Here is an 18,709-nt window from a genome sequence, read left to right as displayed (position 1 = left end):
CTATCTATCTAGGCTATCCGATGTGTGTGTGTAGCGAGAGAGAAGGTTTCGCTTCTGTCCGTGCAGTAAGCATGGAGAAAACGGGGGGAAGGGGCAGCTTGCGCCATGCCGTGCATGCAGGTTGACCGCGTCATGCATCAGAGGGAGGGGAGAACCGGGTACGCGAGTTGGGGCAAATGGTGGTACGTATGTGCCGTGCGTTGGAGGGAGGGTGCGCGGAGAAGAGGAAAAGTGAGAGTTGGGCGAGGAGAGAGGCAGGCGTGGAGACGTGCCGGTACACATGGGAGGAGAGACCAGTGGCTAAGATAGGGGAGAGACAGAGTGTGTGGGAAGCAGGGAGAGATGGGGAGAAGACAGATCAGAATGTGAGCGCGAGGGTGTGAGCTGGTGCAGGCCATCAACAAGGGTACAGACGGCGTAATGAGCAGTCTCGACGTGCAACAGCATGTCGAGCAAAGAGAGAGAAAGAGAGAGTGAGAGCGAGATCCTCGTGGAGACGGTTCGGCGGCGGAGGGGGGAATACAATGTTGGGCACCTTGTGCTGGCGATGACGTGGCGGGCCGTAAACTCCGAGACTGGGACAAGATGATGCGGCTGGCGAAGAGAGGAGGAGGAGGAAGGAGGACACAGAAAAAAACAACGAGCAGGTGCCTTGGCGCACCGCATCGCGGCTTGGCTGGGCGCTCGGCAGGCAAGACATCGAGCAGAGCGGACTTTCCATGCCTGACCACGTTCAGGAGCCGAGTAAAGCCCGGGCGCGGTCGCGCAAGGTGCGCAGCCAGAGGCGAGGGCAGGCAAGAAGCCAAGAGCAAGCGAGGGCGGGCCTTGGGATCACAGGCGCCTGCCGGCCCCGGGGTGGGCCCGGATGAAAAGGCAAGCCGGCAGGCATAAAAAGGACGAGGGCGAACCGTCTCGGCTCGAGTCGCGCGCCGAGGCGCCGAGCTCGAGCCGGAATCCCAAGAGCCTGCAGACACAGGCGCTTGCGTGCGAGCCACGGGTATGGGGGGTCCGTTGTCTCGCGCCCTCGGCCGCGCGCCTTGATGCGCAATCGCTCTCCTGCGCATGGGCAGGCTTGTTGGACAGCACTCGCGCCCGCAGGCCACCGTGCGCCTTGGTCAGCCACAGCACATGGCTAGTGCCGCGATAGCAGCGGCCAGGTTGCAGCAACAAACATGTCAGCGGCTGGGGAAAGCCGTCCAGCATCTGTGCCACGGGTTTGCATTGCGCGCATTGAGCGCAGGCAGGGGAAGAACCAGGCGCCTTGGGGATCCAAACCCGAGGAGAAACAGACCCAGAGGCGCCAAGCATCGCGAGGATTACAATGGCAGGAAATAGGGAAGAGAGGGGGTGAGGGGGGAAGGCAAGAAAACAACTCTTAGGGTTAGGGTGCTAGCAGAGTCCGCGTCAAGAAACTCGGCGGACTCTGCTCGCAGGGAGAGGGGCAGAGCTGCAGAGGCTCGCCGACAAGCGGCAGAGCAACAGCACCACTGACAGTGTTTGCGGTCTGCAACCGACAACTTGCTCGATCTGCCCTCTTCCACCCGCAGTAGCCACCCTCCCCAGCCGATCCGAGGAAACAAAACGATCATCATTGTGCACCCTTTCATCCGCCACCAGTCTGGCCAAGCCATCACCAGACCATTGCCGACCGCAGTGGCGCAACCACCACCGCCAAGGATACCTCTCCAACCAGGACCAAGATCTCTCTCCTTCTTCTTCCAGCTCATTCTGCCTCCCCTTGCCTTCCGGCACACGCACACACACAACCAGGCAACACCACCATCGATCCCGTCCGACCAGCATCCCTTTCCTTCTCGCCCTCCATCCCCTCCATCTCCACACCAATGGACCACCAGCTGTCATAGCCTCCCATACCGGCCAACCCACCGCCATATGCCGCCCTTGATCCCCATCCAACCTCTCCCAACCCCTTCCTTTGCCCACGTCCTCCTCCACTCGTCGGTCAGCGACACACCGTCAACCCCTTGGTAGCCCCAGGTCCACACACACCAGGCCTCCCCTCACCCCCCCTGTGCGCCTATTCTGCACAGCAATCAACAAGCATTCCAAACCCCCCACACCATGTCTTGACAAAGACAGGTGTGCGTGACAGTGTGTGTGTGGTAGGGGGAGGGAGGAGGGGGAGGGGAGGGAGACAGTGTCAGACAGAGTTTGCCATTTGAGGCGAGGCGATGTGGGGTGAGAGGGGGGGGGATCTGGATTTGTTTGATGCTGATCTGTGTAGCATCCTGTTGATGATCAAGCTGAAAGCAAGTGAGAGGGGAGGTTGAGGAGGATAGGGGGGGGGTGTGGGGGGGGTTGGGCGCGGGGGCGGTGGCATGTGGGTCGCAATGCGTGTGATGACGTGACAGTGTGTGTATGTGCGTGTGCGTGAAGGGGGGGATGTGGAGACTGCAGATTCTACGCGCGCCCTTCCCCCTTCCCGCCTTTCCCCCCCCCCACATTCCGCCGTCTTTTCCCAATCCCATCCTGGTTGGTGGCCAGTCGTCAGCTCCCCCTCGGCAGCTTTGAGCAGACGGACACCCCACTGCGCCAGCTCGCCTCCCGTCACCCACGTACGCCTCCACCTCCACCACTAGCCAAACGTAGCCCCCCCCCTCTCCCCCCTCCCGTCCCCATTTTCCTCCCCCATACCCTACTGAAGACCCCCCACAATGGGTGCCCCTGCCTCTGCCTTGGATAGCGCCAGGTTGTGGCGGGCGAATAGCATTTGATGCTTAGAATCTACTTTCGCGCGCCGTCGGCCCCTCCCCCTCCCCCCCCCCCCTCTACCTCCCTGTTGAGGCAGCGGATGAAGCAACTCACCAAAGACAGTGTGTAGCATGCTTGTAATTCTGGAAGGTAATATCTCTGCGGGCAAGTCGACGCTGGCCCAGGCACTCGGCCCGCTGCTCGGGTGCAAGGTGTTCATGGAGCCGACGTTGACCAACCCGTACCTGGAGCACTTTTACAAGGATCCGCTCAAGTGGGGCCTCAAGATGCAGCTCTGGCTTGTTCGCCAGCGGTTCTACACCTACATTGCGGCGCTCAATCTGATGGCTGCCTCGGGCCAGGGTGTCATTCTCGATCGGTCGGTGTTCTCGGACAAGGTCTTTGCCGACAAGTGCCGCGAGGATGGCTTCATCTCTGAAGAGGGCTACGCGTACTACATGGCGCTGCGCGCCCGCATGCTCGAGGCGCTCCCGGTCCCGCACGTCACCCTCTACCTTGACGTCGACCCCAAGGAGTGCCATCGCCGCATCCTGCACGAGCGCTGCCGCGAGTGCGAGTCGGGCATTCCGCTCGACTACCTCGCCGGCCTGCACAAGTGGTACGGCCAGTTCCTCACGGACATGGAAGCGGCTGGCTCGGTGGTGGTCACGCAGAACTGGAACACGTTTGGCGATGCAAAGAGCATTGCATCGTCCATCTCGGCCGCCGTCGCCGTCAACGCTGGTCTCGCGCCGGCCGTCCGCCCCACCCTCTCGGGTGCCGCCGTCGACCCGGCCTTTGTCGCCCGGTTCATCGGCGATACTGAGGCCATCCGCGACGCCATGGTCCTGCCGTACCTGGTCGACGGCGTCGAGGACTCGGACCCGCTGCCGGAGCCCATCGACTTTGACCTCGAGGCCGAGCTCACTGTCGCCGCCGAGAAGGCCGCCGCGGCGTCAGCTGGCGACGCCGCCTCTACCGTCTTCGAGATCGGTTTTGACGACGACTCGGAGGCCCGCGAGACCGCCTCTGGTGACTCAGGTGCCGCCACTCCGACCATGGCCGACGATGACGATTCGGTCTCCACCTCGCACACTCCGTCGCCGCTCGGCCACTCCGACCCGGTTCTCCCGCATCAGGTTATCGACGATGCCCGTGCCCGCAAACTGTTTGCGTAAACTGTGGCAATAAGTACAAAGTCAAACAACCGGGATGTAAGCGACAGGCTGTGCGCAGAGGCAAGAGCATCTGATGCATGGTGGGTGCTTCGTGGTTGCAAAGTGGTTGATAGCCCTTAGCGGTTCGGTCGTTCGGACGCGTTGTCGCGCGTCTCAAAGTGAACAACTCGATGATGCTTGACTTCCAGGTCACCGGCCGACGCTGCGCGACGCCTGCTTGGCCTGCGGCTTGAGGTGGGAGGCGCGCCCGCACGTGATGGCGGCCGACACGTAGATGCCCGCCTGACGAGTTGTCGTCGCGGTGGGCGGACGGTGCGGAGCTTGTAGTTGACGACCTCGACGACCGGGAAGTAGAGCATGACAGAGTTGAACACAGCGGCCGGATGGGGGAGCGCAAGGACGTTGTGGATATTCTTGCGACGGACGAGCTTGCCGGTCGGCGTGGCCGATGCCGACATGAGAAGCAAGACGGAGGCGCGTGAGGAGCGTCGGGTGCTCGACGTCCTCGCCAAGCCGGCGACCGCCTTGCTCGTGCCCCACTCGGGGAGCTTGATCGAGAGCTTGAGGTCGTCCTTGGCGATAAACAAGACAACGATGTCGGCAATCGACACCCTCCTCTGGCTCTTTGAGGCCGTCGCTGGGCTTGGGCTCGTAATCGCCGGCGACGACGACCAGGTAGTTGGCCAGCGAGACGCATGCGAGCTCGCATCGCCGACTGTTTTCTGTTGTGGCACCCCAGTGGCCATAGCAGCCATTAACACATTGTACTACTCTTTTACCGCGATTGATGGACGTTGCGACGTCTGCGGGGCGTCGCGGAGCGCGGCTTGCGCGATGGATAATTCCGTATCGAGATTGATAGAGAGCAATAAAAAATTTGCAATGTAGGCACCCCCCTCCCCCCCTCCCCCTCCCCCCCTCCCCATCCCCAGCCGTTGGTTTTCAACGGCCATCACACGCCCAGCCCCCTTCCGCCCCCCCCCCCACCCACCTCACCCGTTGACACTCCCCCCCTCCCCCCTTCAGCGCCCAAAGGACCAACACTCGACTTTGTCACTGATATACTCCCCAGGCAGGATGGGGGAGAAGCGGCACCGGTCGAAGAGCAAGAGCAAGAAGCAGGGCAAGGACCGGCGTGAGGCTGTGGCCGAGGACGAGACCTCGTCGGCCTCGGCCGTCCTTGGCGAGGTCTCCGACTGGCGCCAGGCCGAGTCCAAGGGACGCCGGAATGACAAGGCGGCAAGGCGGCGGCGGGCGGCAGCACGGAAGGAGACGTCAACTGGAGCCGACGGAAGCGAAGGCTATGGTCGTGGCTGGGAGGAGGACGTCAACGTAGTGCCGGTCTTTGACCCGGCTGGTCGCCGTTCCCGCCGGCGGGACTCGTCGACGTCGTCGACGACGGGCAGAAAGGCCCGGAGAAAGTCGGCGGCGACGACAGGCAAGCTGGGCAGAACAGCAGGCAAGCATGCAGTCGACTCGCGACATGACGCCGCTATGGCTGCTGCGGCAGGCAAGGACCACGTTGGCGCGCTCGAGGCCGAGTGGGACGACGGCAACCCGTTTACTGACGACGAGGTCGCCGAGGCCCGCAACGACCAGGGCATTCCGCCGACCTACGCCGCTGCCGTCCGCGCTGCCCGCCGCAATCGCCGGCGCGCAGCCCGTGATGCTGAAGCCGGTGTCGATGCTGCTGCCGCCGCCGTCGGCCCGTCGGAGGATCCCGAGGCCGAGGCCAAGCGCCAGGCCCATGCCCGCCGCCTCCGGGTTCTGCAGGAGACCGAGCGTATGCTCACCGCCAACATGCCACCGGCTCCCGAGGAGCTGCGCCGGCTGCCGATGGCCGCGCCGATGCGGGTCCAGCGCGACAAGAACGGCATCGTCATCGATGCTGCCGCCGGCCTCTCGCAGACCGAGATCAACCGCCAGGCCGCGCTCGTCCGCGCCGAGATCGAGCGTACCAAGCAGTGGGCCACGGCGCAGCTGCTGCGCGAAGAGTACCAGGTCCGCCGGCTCATCTCGGCCAACCGCCAGCTTGCCGCCCTCTTCCGCGACAACGAGCCGCTGCCGGGTGTCCTGGCCGCCATGCGCGAGGACATTGCCGACGCTGCCGACTCGGAGGAGGCTCTCAAGTTCAAGATTCACTCGGTGCTCGCCGAGCAGGAGGGCCTCGACACCGACCTCGCGTCGGCCTTTCACCAAATCGCAGACCTCGAGCAGCAGGCTCAGCGCGCAACGGTCGCTCGTGAGGAGCTCCGCCTCGCCGTCTACTCGACCGAAGAGAGCCTCGAGCTGCGCCGGCTCGCCGCCACGCTCCCGCTAGAGGAAATGCCGCCTGAGATCGGCGAGTGCGTGCGGATGGAGGGGGCACTCGAGACGACCACCACCGTCACCAACGAGCGCGTCCAGCACATGCTGGCTGCCCGCGAGGCTGCAGAGGCATCCAAGGCGCTGGCCGCCGAGCTTGACGCCGAGATTTCGCGCGCTCGCACAAAGAGCCGCAGCGAAGACCCTCTCGCCCGCAAGGGCGCGTTCGACCCGGAGCTCCCGCTCCAGGCCCAGCTTCGCCATGTCAAGGCCATCGACATCAACCGCGAGCGGTTGCTCAACTTTCTCCTCGCTCGCTCCGAGTCGACCCACGAGATGCTGCAGTCGTCGCTCAACGCTGTCGAGGCCTATCTCGAGGCCAACCACCTCATTCCGCGCCGCAAGGTCATCACCACCATCCGCCGCCACCGCCGCCAGGAGACTCGCCCGCTTCACTCGCCGCCTCCTCCTCCGCCGCGCCCGCCGCAGCCAGGCTACGTCTACCCAGCCCCATCGCCCGCTCCGCCGCAGCCGCCACGCCCGCCGCGCCCGCCCGTCTTTGCTCCGTCGCTCTCGTACTACCCGCCGCAGCCCTCGCACCTCCCGGGGCCCGAAGCACCCGGCCCGGCGCAGATCACCTCGATCACGTACATCTACCCCGACGGCCACGAGACGACGACGCCGCCGGAACAGTACCTGCGCAAGCACCCGGAGCTGCACATGTCGCCCGATCATATTGTGCATCCACAGCCCGGCGCCGCCGCCATGTATTCCGCCGCCTCGCCGGTCCCGGTCGTCTCGTCGACGCCGGCCTCGCCCGGCCTCTCGTACTACGCCTCGCCAGGCGGGTATTCTCAGAGCTCCATGAGTGCCGGAGCGCTCTCGCCCGACGACGCCGCGCGCCACCACCGGCTGCAGCAGCTTGAGGCTGCCAAGCAGCGGTTCCATCAGGCGACACCCGAGCAGCTCCGCGCCCGCCGTGAGATGATGGAGGCCCAGACCGCAGAGCTCCAGCGCCAGCTGCGCTCGCACTTTTCCGCCCACGGCGGCGCCACCCACTCGGCTCTCTCGTCGCCCGCCTCGTCGCGGGCCTCGTCGCCCGCCGCCGTCCAGGCCCAGCAGGCCCAGCTCCTCGAGCAGCTCCGCCACCGCCAGGCGGTCTTCAACCAGCAGCTTGTCGCTTCGGGCGCCAGCCCTGTCCACACCCAGACCGGTTACAACGACGACGACGATGCTGAGTCACTCATCTCCAGTGACTCGGCCTCCATCGACTCGCTCGCCATCGAGTCGACTCTGGCCAACCTCGACGCCATCTCGGCCGCCATCGAGTCGCACCTCGCCCAGCCGCGTACCGCCTCGTCCACCACCACCACCGACCGCTTCTCCTCGACGACAACGACCACCACCCGGGCACCCGCAGTCTCGTACCCTCGTCCGATCCCGAGCCCAAGCCCTTGAAACAAGCCACCTTCTCTCTCACGTGGGCTTGCCCCGGGCCATGATCCTGTCTGGCCTAGCTTGTTGATGAACACACACTCTCCTCCTCCTCCTCCCTCCTCCCCCGCTGCCGAGTGCGACTCGGCTGGTGCCTGCCCGCCCGACTGGGGTTGACCACGCAATAAGGGGGAGGCACCTGACGCTGGACTATGTCGTCATGGCTTCGCGAGCGTATTGAAAGCGACCTTGCAGCATGCCATGCCGCGCACCAGGCCAACCGGATGATCCAGAGTACGCACAGGGCATGGGGTAGGGGGTGGGGGTGGTGGTGGAAAGGCGAATGGAAGCCAGTTGCCGAACCGAAGAACCAAGACGGACGGACATGCCAAGTTCTGGCACAGACTCACCATCCCAATGATTGACAATGGTGGCACAATGCGTGTGCGATTGTGGGGGGTAAATGGCTGGTTTCAGGGTTGGAGTACGATCCGGAAGCCAACACGGTCGGCATGGAGATCGGAGACGGACTTGGCGGGCAGAGTGTGGCGCTGACTCTGGTCATGGCGGATGGCTACCCGGACGAGCCATGCTCGCTGCTGGATGGTGGATCGATGAGTTTAGTCTCGGGTCCACTGACAACCATTGTCGATGAGACGTGCGCAATGGTGGCCAAGCGGCTCGGCGTGCCGTACGTGGGCCATGTGACCCGGGCCTCGACGGTTGACTCGATCCTCTCGCTCTACTCGGACTCAGAGTGCGTGCTCGAGCTATCATACTCTTCTTCTGACGATGAGGAGGACTTGCATCCGATGGCAGTCTCGAGTCGTGCCATCTCCGGCCACAAGCTCCTCGCCCGCGACGTCGCCATCTTTGAGTCGCTTCATGGCAAGGGCCGCGCTGACTTTACTGCGCTCCGCGGTCTTGACTCGGGTACGCTCACCCTCCAGTGGTGGCCGCCGCTCACTCGGATGACCGGCAAGGCCTGGGGCGTCGACATGTCCACCCCAGTGCTCATCGAGTTTGATTTGGTGCCGACCTCGTACCTTTTCTCGCGCGATCCGCCGCGGGTGCGGGTCTCGCAGGACTCGGACAAGCCATTCTTACTCGCGTTCCAGCTCCGGAACATTCTTAACAGCTTCCTCGGCAAAATATGGAGCGAGCTGTCGACCCGGCTCAAGCACTGCCATCTCGACGGTGCCATTCCTTGCGAGGACGCGGGTAAGGGAAAGGACACGATCGACGATGTGGCGGGCACAAGCTCAATGGCGACGTCGGCGACGTCGACGACTTCCGCTGCACTCACCGCGCCCGCTTCCGATAACCACTCGCTTGCTCACATGCAGCTGTTGCAGGTGGCAGTTGCGCTCACTGATATGGGCTTCCCACTCGAGGCTGCGATTGCGGCGCTCAACATCGCAGCGACGATGGAGGAGGCAACAGAGCTCCTCCTGACTCGCGGTGAAAGCTTGCTGGACGACCCGCCGGGCGGGCCGATTCCGGGCTCGTACGCACACATGCTCAGCATTGCGCACGGCGAGACGCTGAGCGGCCGGGCCGACGAGGAAAGCCAAGCCTCACCAGCTGCCAAAACGGCTTCCCCGCACAGCGGCGCCATCTTTGCTGGTGACGACGGCTTGGGCGCTCTTGACGTTGAGAACATGGTCGACTATGATCACGGCCTGCCAAGCCTCATTGTGTCGTATCTCAACGCACGGACGCCACATCTCAATTCGGTCTGCATCATCTGCGACCAGCCGCACCTCTTTGCATCTGGGCTCATGCTCAAGCCGTCAGTCTGCTCGCGGACAATCTGCTCGTTTGCCTTTCAGGATCTGGGCGTGGCCGCCGACGCCGCGGCAGAGCTGGCTCTCGGCACCGCCATCATCGACCTGCTGGTCTGCTTTGCCGTGGCCGCTGCTACCGACGCGCAGGCCGAGCTCATTTTCGACCCCTTCCCGCGATTGTACGATCCGAACGACCGACAGGTGGTGGTCCTCGACCCGGATAACAAGGACTTTACTATTCTGCGCGAGATCCTCAACTCGTTCCCGCCTGTGGCCGAGATGGCGTCGGTGTCGTCTGCACAGCAGCTGCAGGACCGGCTCAACGAGGCCAACCGGTTTGCCTACCCGCTCCTCGCTTGGCTCATTTCATCCAACCGGTCGCACATTGTGCTGCTCCCGCCGGAGCAGCGGCTGCAAATCAAGACCCCTTTCCAGTACCTCATGCTCTCATCTGCGCCCGAGAAGGAGGCTGTCTTCCAGGAGCTCAAGGTCAAGCATGGATCCAAGTTTGCGTGGCACGGTTCGCCGACTCAGAACTGGCACTCGATCTCGCGACGCGGCCTGGTGTCGGCGTCAGGGACCAAGCTGCAGCGCCATGGCTCTGCGCATGGGAGCGGCATCTACCTGTCGACCACGCTCTCGTATTCGATGGGCTACTCGACTAAGAACTCGCGATTCACCGGGCGCGGCACGAGGGTTGCCGCCACGACTGCCGACGCCGACGAGTATGAGGCCCGGTTCCTTGATCCCGAGAACATGATCTGTGTCGCACTGTGTGAGTTGATCGACACCTCCGAGGTCCGCAAGTCGAACAACATCTGGGTCGTCCCCAACGCTGACCACGTCGCCGTCCGCTTTCTCTTTGTCTTTTCCCACGCCAAGTCCATCGAGTACGAGAAGCGCAACTCAACCGATTCTTCTTTCCATGCCGAAGTCTGCGACATCCTTGCCGCCCAGATGAGCGGATAGGCTCCGAGGGCGAATGAGCGTGTTGTGCTCCGATGCCCCTTTTCAACTCAAGGAGAGCGAGAGAGAACCTGATCATGATCGCGGTTGCGATCGCGCGCCAAAGCCACCAACCGTCCCGCACCTTCCCCTCCGCACCCCCCTCCCTTCCCACAACACCCCTTTCGTCCCCCAGCCTTACACCTCACCCTTCCCCCTCACACATACACCTCACTCGGCGGGATGAGCACCGGGCCCGGCCTGCCGGCACTGGGCGAGGCCGACCGCGAGCTGGTGGCCGAGCTGTTTGGCCAATACGCGACCGACGGCCAGGTGAGCCTCTCCTCGCTCTCACTGGTCCTAGCCAAGGCTTTGACGCACTGCCGCTTGTTCTGGATCTTGCCGATGCCGTGCCGTTGGCGTTGCGCCGTCACGCAGACTCGCAGCGGATTCCGCTGGCCATGGTCGAGGACGAGGTCCGTTGGTGGCGCGCCCTCGACGGTCTTGTCGCTCGCGCTGCGTCGATCAACAGAGCGGCGGCGGCGGCGGCGGATACGGCAGCCGCAGAGCGATCGGGCTCCGAGCTGCAGCTGCTCCGCTCACGGCTGGAGAGTGCAGAGGCTGATCGCGAGAGGGCGGTCGGCCACGTGGCCGAGTTGGAAGAGGCGCATGCAGCCGAGCTAGCCGGGCTTCAGGCCCAGCTCCAGGTGGCGACCGCTGCCGCTGCTGAGGCCCGCATCACCACAGAGCAGCTCAAGCTTGTGCGCAAGCGCGAAGCCGAGCTGCTGACTCAGGTGAAGGAAGCGGGCGTGGCTCGCGATGCTGCTGAAGAGGCGGCGCGAAAGGCCAAGGTGGCGACGAGCTCGGCGCAGTCGGCGCTAGTTGAGCTGCAGAACGAGGCATCCGAGCTCCGGACCAAGCTGGACGTGGCCGAGAGCAAGACTGCCCGTCATGAGCGCGAGCTAGCCGCTGCGGCGCGGGTCAAACTCTCGCTCGATGCCACGAACGCATCGCTGTCTGCAGCGCACGACGAGACACGCGAGGCCCGCGACCAGGTTGCCCATCTCGAGTCGGTCATTGCCGAGCTCAACGAGACCATCGATCAGCAGCGGTCGGAGATCCATCACTTTCAGATCAAAGAGTCACTGGCATCGCAGGGCGCAGTGGCTGCGCCTGGCTCGCCAGCGGGCGAGTCGCTTGCGGTCGAGTCGATGCGGGCGGCCGGCCTCGAGCCTGGAATTGAGATGGCTGTGTCACAGCTGGCTGCGATGAAGACGGCACTCAGCACACTCTACGACGAGCTGTCATGTGGGCGCGACGATCCGTCGCAAAGTGTGCCGGCTCCCGACGACCCGTCATTGCCGACGCTCATCGAGGTTGTCGCGGCCGAGGCTGCTGGCCTCCTGGCGGACCACAAGCGGACCAAGGCACGGCTGGCCAAGGTGGAGCGGATGGCCAAGGCTGCCGTCAAAAAGTACCGCAAGCTAGAAGCGGGTGCTAAGAGCAATGCCGAGAGCGTTGCAGACAGTGGCGGTGGCGGCAGCGAAGCGCGTTTGGTGGCGCTTACCGCCGAGCTCAAGGCGACGCGCGAGCAAAAGGCTGCGGCCGAACAACAGGTGGTCAAGGTGCGGAAGCGGGCGCGGCTGTTGCTGGCCAAGCACAAGAAGATGAGCAAACTGCGAGTGGCCAAGCTCAAGGCCCTGACCAAGGACAAGCTGATGGCCCTCAAGTCGCAGATGCAGACTAAGTTTGCGCTGGAGCAAGCGCAGGCGTCCGAGTCGGCTCCCAGAGTCCTCCCCGATACTGTCAACGTCGGGGAAGAGGCTTGTGCAAACGAGTCGGCGTCACTGCGTGAGTTTACCATCAAGGCGCGGCTGGAAAAGGCCAAGTACCAGCGAGCTTTGCAGACGGTCAACACCTTGCTGCAGAATCGCAAAGCCGACGCCATGGCAGCTGACGAGCGCGCAGCTGAGGCTGAGGCCGAGCTCAGTGCCGCACAGCGGGTGCACGCCCAGCTCGAGGCATCACTCAAGTCTGCCGAGGGCATGAAGAGCGCATTGATGCGCGACGTGGCGAGCATGCGGACCGAGAACGCGGCATTGTCGGCTCGGGCGGCAGAGATGGAGGCCGACGCCGAGCGGTTGCGGGCGCTAGTAGCGACAACCGAGGAGAGCCACGCGGCCGAGATCAAGGCGCTCGAGGCCAAGTGCAAGGAAGACGTGGCACGGGCGGCAAACTCGGCAACCAAGCCGCTTAGAGACCAGGTGACGATGCTGAAAGATCAGCTCGGTGCACGTGGGGCGCGGATTCAGGCGTTGGAGCTTGCGCTGGCGTCCAAGGAGAAGGCGGCAGCGGCGTCGTCGGCGGCCGAGGCCACGCTCAAGTCGCAGGTTGCGAGCGCGCAGAGCGCGCGCCGCAAGGCGCGGGCAGCGGCGGCCAAGGCCGATGAGCGGGCGAGTACAGCCGAGGCCGCGGCAGCCAAGGCCAAGAGCCAGATCAAGAGCCTACAAGCCAAGGTCCACGCGCTTCAGTCGGTTGCATCGGAGAGCAAGGCCAAGGAGCGGCTGCAGCGGCGGGTGGCTGGCCTCACGTCGAAAGAGACCAAGGCGCTGGAGACCGAGGTGGCGCTGTTGCGGCGGCGTGTTGCCGAGGCCGACGAGGCGCGGGCGCGGGCTGAGGCCGCCGCCGCCGAAAGCAGTGGCCTCGACGACAGCCTGTCGCTGTCGTCGACAAGCTCGTCGGCGCCTGACGCACATGCGCTCATGGCGCGCCTCAAGTCTACGCGCAGCTCATTCCGAGCCAAGCTCAGGGTGACAACCGAAGCGCGTAACGCGGCCGAGGCGCAGTTGGCCAAGGTGACTCAACAGCGTGACGATGCCGAGTCGCAGCTGCAGCACATCGCGCTCAAGACCAAGAAGGTGCTCATGGCGTACGCCGACCAGGTGGCCAAGCTCCGGGCCCGCCTCGCTGACGCTGGCCTTGATGATGAGCTGGACGGCGAGCCGTTGCCGCATCAATAGCGCTACCTGAGCAAGTGAACTACCACCGCGAGCGGGATGCCGGCAGCGGCGATGATAGCCCAGATTTTGGTGGTCGAGATGTGGTGGACGCGGTGCAGCTCGTCGACGTCGCTCCAGAACCAGGTGCTGTTTGTGACGAGGCCCGAGACAACCAACAGAGCCTGGAGAGCGAGCAGCGGATCGGAGGAGAGCAGCGTGAAACTGCTTTGGCTCCAGAGCGCGGATGTGAGGTTGACGAAAACAAGACGCGCGAGAAGAAGAAGAGAATGACTTGAAAGAGGGCAAGGCGTTTGTGCCAGGGCGCCCAGCGGATGCGCTGCTCAGGTCGGCTTGTTCGCAAGTGATGGTGGAGCTGGAGCTGCCAGCCCTTGACAACCGAGTCGATCTCGGAAAAGAGGCCCCACGCGACGACGACACCACCGCGATGAGTAGCGAGACACGAAGCAAAACCGACGAGAATGGAGGCGTGAAAGGCAAAGTAGTCCCAGTTGGCGGTCTCTGCACGCATGATGAGCGGCTGCATGATGACGTCGACAACGAGGTAGCCGACGGTGCCGCAGGTGGTCCAGTGGAGCGGACGGCTCCATGTGTCGACGATGGGCGCCATGGCGAGGATGCGCGCATCGATGGCCATGATGGCCACCGCCAGGCCTGTGGTGAGACAAGCATGGATGTGGTTGAGGTGATCAAAGGCCAGATCCCACGCCCGCTTCCCCGCCAGTCCCGCCCCGCCCAGGCGCCCCGCCGCCACCGCCCGTCGCACCACCAGGAGGCCTGCTGTCCAGCCGACCACCGCCACCGCCACCGCTCCGCCCGTAGCCTCCACTGACGGAATGGCCTCTGCATCGACCGAAATCTCCATCGCTCCCTTGCGCAAGTGGCGAGTAGTGGGCCGCAGCGGCGTCGCCTTGATGTGCGGCAGGTGCGGTGGTGCTCGAGTGCAGCCGATTCGTGACCTCAGTGGTGGCGGAGAAAGAGAGCACGTTTGTGTGTATGTGTGTGTGTGTGTGTGTGCGGCGGTGCAATGTGGTGTGCAATGTGGTAGCTGTTTGTGCTGCGATGCGAGGTGTGATATGGTGTGTTGCGATGCGATGCTGTGATGTGTGATGCGATGCTGTGATGTGTGATGTGATGTGATGTGATGTGATGGAATGGGATGTGATGGGATGGGATGATGATGGTGAGTTATGGCGTGGACGAATGCGGTGCGATGACGATGTCCGGTCTGTGATGTGCGATGTGATGTGATGTGTGACGTTTGAAGACGGGGCTGGTGATGACCGGCTCGAGATCCTGGAAGGATGATGTGCGGTGGTGTGGCATCGGGACCGACAAGAGCTTGTGGTGGGCGACACGGGCACAGGTATGGGCACACCTGTCCGAGTTGGTTCTTCTTGGCAGAAGGTGGCAACTGATGGCGGACGTGGTGGCTGGTATGTGCTGGCGCGATGAGGCCGAGGCCGTGGCTCAGGCTGTGGCTGGCGGGCTGGCAGCGGATGCCGTGGTCGACGGGGCGACCCGGGCTGGCGGCGGCGGGCTGAGTCTACTGGTGGCAGCGGCGGCTGGAGGGGCGGTTGGCGCAGGCGAGGTGCTGATCGGAAGCGGTGCGCGGGTCGGCGAGGTAGTGATGATGAACGATGTGGTGTGGGAGATGGACAGCAGCGGAAGGCGGTGGGAGAAGCGGGCAATGCACCGGAAAACGACGGCGATGCATGTGGCTGTGCGGAGCGGGAAGGAGGCGATGGTGCGGATGCTGATGGCGGCGCTAGTGGAGCAGGAAGGCGAGGAGGGTGCGAGGGTCTTTATCGCCGAGGTTCGCAACTCAGACGGACTGACAGTGGCCGAGCTGGCGACCAGCTGCGGGCTCGTGCTTGAGGAGGTAATTTAGGCGTCGGCAGGGCGGGGCGAGGACTCGGGAGTGCACGCCGCGGTGCTTTGCGACGAGTCGTCATCGGGGAGGTCCGGGACGGGGTGAACCGAGATCGGAGTGGTGACTGAGAGCGGCAGGCGATTCGACTGCTGCGGCAGGCTGCACTTGTACAGATGGTTGCGGATGATATGGGCAAGGACGGACGACGGGATGAGGCCGTCGACAAGCGAGACATTCTTGCGGATGCGCTTGCGGACTTCAGAGGACGAGAGCTTGGTGATGGTCATGGTGAACTCGGGCCGGGAAAGCAGCTCGTAGTGGGCCGGCATGTTTTCTTTGCAGATGGGATAGCCCGGGCGCTCCATGATGAGAAAGTTGAACTCGCTGGCCAGCTCCTCGCCCATGTCCCACTTGCGGAGGCCAGGAAGCAGGTCCGAGCCGAGGACAAAGTAAAAGTCATTGCCGGGCACCTCCTTTGTCAGCTGTTTCATGAGATAGTACGTCGGCGTTGCGGTCTCGTTGAACACATCCATGTCCTTGACGTAGACAGGGAAACGCGATCCAAACGTGGTATTGACCGCCTGGTGCGCCATGATGAGCCTGCAGGCGTCAGTAGCGGTGTCAGTATCAGTATCAGTGTCAGTATGAGCCAAGCGCAAGAGAGGAAGACAGTGAATGTGCGTGTGTCCGACATCGAGATCAGCCATCCGTGCCGCGTGAGTGTGTGATGTACGGGATCGGATGGCAGAATCGTCGACAGGGCCAGCTTTGCCATCGCCTGCCGAGTGGAGAGGAAGGACAGACTCAAGGGGGGAGGGGGGGGGAGGGGGGGGAAGAGCAGCGAGCGTATGTAGGCCATACCTACAACCCCTAGAGGTCAACACGCCCTTCACTCGTGTGTGCCGCACGGGAGATATCGATACATGCGACATAAACGGTAGATAGAAAGGAAGGCAAGGCTGGGGTGGGTGGCGGGGGCATTTGAGCAGAGGAAGGCGGCGTGGGCAAGGGTGGGGGGGTAGGGGGGGGGGTAGGGTAGGGGTGGGAATGACGTACCTGTCGAGAGCAGAAGCAACAAGGGGCTTGTCGCGGCGGTTTGCACAGGGAACAACCCATACCTCATCTGCCTTGCCCGAGTGGATGCATTCTGCCATGACCTTGAGATGGGCATCAGTGATGGGGTCAAACGAACCTCCGTAAACAGCCACCTTGACCCGGGACGACGATGACGATGACGATGACGCAGGAACTTCGATGGAATACTCACGTTTGTATCCGCACATGCTCCCTCCACTCTCGCTCTCCACACTGCTTGCACTCGCTTGCTGCTCGCTCGACATCTCTCCACCCTCGGGGGAAGAGAGACCAGTGTCTCTCCGCTCTGCCTTTGCCCTCTTGGGAGGTGCGCCCAGCCCAGTTTGTCGAGTTCACCTCCCTCACAGGCAAGTAAACTGCGATCATGGCCACCATCACCCTCGAGCGCCTTGGCACCGACCTTGTCAAGCATCATCATCAGATCACAACAGTGTGCAGTGCTAGTTGTCCTGATCGCTGTCGGTCAATCCCCCCCCCCCCCCTCACCCCCCTTCTGTCTGCCTGCCTTTATTTCTGTGTCTGTCATTTCTGTCGTTGGCCGCCTGTGTTGCCGCCGAGTGACCCGCCAAAGTCAGCCACCGAGCGACGGCCACCCCCTCCCCCCCCTCCTCCACCACCTCCAGCCTCTACCCCCCCCTGCACCTGCCCCACACCTCTCTCCCACCCCCTTCACCTCTCACCCACCTACTCCTCCCTTCCCCTCCCCCCCCCCCCCCCCCCACCAACACCTGCAATGAGCGACAACAAACGCAAGGGCCGCAAGGGCGGCTCCAAGCACTACCACCGCGGCGGGAAGAAGAGCGGCAAGAACACGTCGGGCGGAGGCAACGTGAGCAACAGCAACAGCAACAACAAGGCCCATGCCGCTGCAGTGGCACAGGCACAGGCTGCAGCACAGGCTCAGGCGGCGGCCCAGGCTCAGGCAGCGGCCCAGGCCCAGGCAGCGGCCCAGGCCCAGGTTGGCTACCAGGGCGGACTCGGCGGACTCGGCGACGGCTCAGCTCACGGCGGCTACTACCGCCAAGGCGGCAAGGCTGGCGTGGGGCCAACAGGCGTGCCGACAGGCTGGGGTGCAACAGGCTCGAGTTCAGGCGCGCCGCCGGGTTGGGGTGCTACTGCCGCAGGCTCTGCGGCTCAGCCGCAGGGCGGGCCGGGCGGGCCCGGCCTGAGCGCCGGCGGCGGCTCGGAGCTGCCGCCTGGCTTTGAGACGGCAGCCCAGTCGGGGAGCGCACCAGCCGGCGGCTCGGCCGGCGGCTCAGAGCTGATGAACATGGTATACACCCAGACGCTCAACTTGCTCTCGCCCGAGCTCCGCGAGCGCGCGCTGATGGAGCTGTGCAAGAAGCGTGAGGTCATTCCCGAGCTTGGGCCCATCCTGTGGCACTCGGTCGGGACCATGGCGGTCCTGCTCCAAGAGGTTGTTGCCATCTACCCACAGCTGGCTCCGCAATCGCTTACCGCGCTCGCCTCGAACCGTGTCTGCAACGCGCTCGCCCTCATGCAGTGTGTGGCCTCGCACCCGGAGACGCGCTCGCTCTTCCTAACCGCCCACATCCCGCTCTTCCTCTACCCGTTCCTCAACACAGTCTCCAAGACGCGGCCGTTTGAGTACCTGCGGCTCACCTCGCTCGGCGTCATTGGCGCTCTAGTCAAGGTCGACGACACCGATGTCATTAACTTTCTCCTCTCCACCGAGATCATTCCGCTCTGCCTCCGCATCATGGAGACTGGCTCGGAGCTCTCCAAAATCGTTGCCACCTTTGTGGTGCAGAAGATCCTACTCGATGAGATGGGCCTCAACTACATCTGTGCCACCTACGACCGCTTCTTTGCCGTCTCTACAGTCCTCGGCAACATGATCAACGCCCTCGTCGAGGCGCCCTCTGTCCGCATCCTCAAGCATGTCATCCGCTGCTACCTGCGCCTCACAGACAACTTCCGCGCCCGCGAGGCCCTCCGCGCCTGCCTCCCGGATGCCCTCCGCGACACTACCTTCAACGACTACATCCAGGAGCCCTCCACCAAGCGTTGGTGGGCCCTCCTCCTGCAGAACATTACCCAGCCGTCGTCCGGCCAGGCCGAGCACGGCGCCTCCCTCCTTCAGGAGCCGCAGGCCTGATCATCCCTCCCCTTGACTGCTCCATACGCCTTGTGACCCGTCACGCGTCGGCACATTGTCGTTCCTCTCGTGTGATTCGTAGAATGAACGCTCCCAGCTGCCAACGCCCTTGGCCCGCCACCGCTCGCCCAACGCGACATGCCCGTGACGCCATTAGTACATCGGCAGAGCAGAAAAACAAAGCTGCCACGTGTGTCGAGGGCACTCGCTGGTGTGTCACCTCAAGCCACCACACTCACTTCCCG

The 18,709-nt window shown here is 63.7% G+C and overlaps 7 protein-coding genes across 7 annotated transcripts; 5 read left to right on the top strand and 2 right to left on the bottom strand.

Moving 5' to 3' along the window:
- Positions 1–2,843: 2,843 nt before the first annotated feature.
- On the top strand, positions 2,844–3,890 carry AMSG_02294 (deoxyguanosine kinase; the record flags this gene model as incomplete). Its single annotated transcript, XM_013905387.1, has 1 exon — positions 2,844–3,890. The coding sequence occupies one exon, from the start codon at positions 2,844–2,846 to the stop codon at positions 3,888–3,890; it is 1,047 nt and encodes a 348-aa protein (XP_013760841.1).
- Positions 3,891–4,945: 1,055 nt separating this feature from the next.
- On the top strand, positions 4,946–10,577 carry AMSG_02292 (polymerase 8). Its single transcript, XM_013905386.1, has 3 exons — positions 4,946–7,618; positions 7,873–7,922; positions 8,106–10,577. The coding sequence occupies exons 1-3, from the start codon at positions 4,968–4,970 to the stop codon at positions 10,382–10,384; spliced, it is 4,980 nt and encodes a 1,659-aa protein (XP_013760840.1). The 5' UTR covers positions 4,946–4,967; the 3' UTR covers positions 10,385–10,577.
- Positions 10,578–10,603: 26 nt separating this feature from the next.
- AMSG_02291 (uncharacterized protein) lies at positions 10,604–13,380 on the top strand (the record flags this gene model as incomplete). The annotated part of the gene is made up of 2 exons (XM_013905385.1): positions 10,604–10,665; positions 10,725–13,380. 2 exons carry the CDS (start codon positions 10,604–10,606, stop codon positions 13,378–13,380), a joined length of 2,718 nt encoding a protein of 905 aa, XP_013760839.1.
- Positions 13,381–13,382: 2 nt separating this feature from the next.
- AMSG_02290 (uncharacterized protein) lies at positions 13,383–14,242 on the bottom strand (the record flags this gene model as incomplete). Its single annotated transcript, XM_013905384.1, has 2 exons — positions 13,383–13,581; positions 13,623–14,242. The coding sequence occupies 2 exons, from the start codon at positions 14,240–14,242 to the stop codon at positions 13,383–13,385; spliced, it is 819 nt and encodes a 272-aa protein (XP_013760838.1).
- A 561-nt stretch (positions 14,243–14,803) lies between these two features.
- Positions 14,804–15,215, top strand: AMSG_02289 (uncharacterized protein; the record flags this gene model as incomplete). Its single annotated transcript, XM_013905383.1, has 2 exons — positions 14,804–15,178; positions 15,207–15,215. The coding sequence occupies exons 1-2, from the start codon at positions 14,816–14,818 to the stop codon at positions 15,213–15,215; spliced, it is 372 nt and encodes a 123-aa protein (XP_013760837.1). The 5' UTR covers positions 14,804–14,815.
- Positions 15,164–16,616, bottom strand: AMSG_02288 (nicotinic acid mononucleotide adenyltransferase). Its single transcript, XM_013905382.1, has 2 exons — positions 16,307–16,616; positions 15,164–15,850 (listed from the first exon to the last, which is right to left on the bottom strand). The coding sequence occupies exons 1-2, from the start codon at positions 16,588–16,590 to the stop codon at positions 15,265–15,267; spliced, it is 870 nt and encodes a 289-aa protein (XP_013760836.1). The 5' UTR covers positions 16,591–16,616; the 3' UTR covers positions 15,164–15,264.
- Positions 16,617–17,078: 462 nt separating this feature from the next.
- Positions 17,079–18,565, top strand: AMSG_02287 (cell differentiation protein rcd1; the record flags this gene model as incomplete). Its single annotated transcript, XM_013905381.1, has 1 exon — positions 17,079–18,565. The coding sequence occupies one exon, from the start codon at positions 17,079–17,081 to the stop codon at positions 18,462–18,464; it is 1,386 nt and encodes a 461-aa protein (XP_013760835.1). The 3' UTR covers positions 18,465–18,565.
- Positions 18,566–18,709: the final 144 nt, after the last annotated feature.

This window comes from Thecamonas trahens, assembly GCF_000142905.1.
Source record: "Thecamonas trahens ATCC 50062 unplaced genomic scaffold supercont1.9, whole genome shotgun sequence".
Lineage (NCBI taxonomy): Eukaryota > Apusomonadida > Apusomonadidae > Thecamonas > Thecamonas trahens.
The sequence above is the reverse complement of the archived record's forward strand: the minus strand, read 5'-3'. Positions and strand labels throughout refer to the sequence as shown.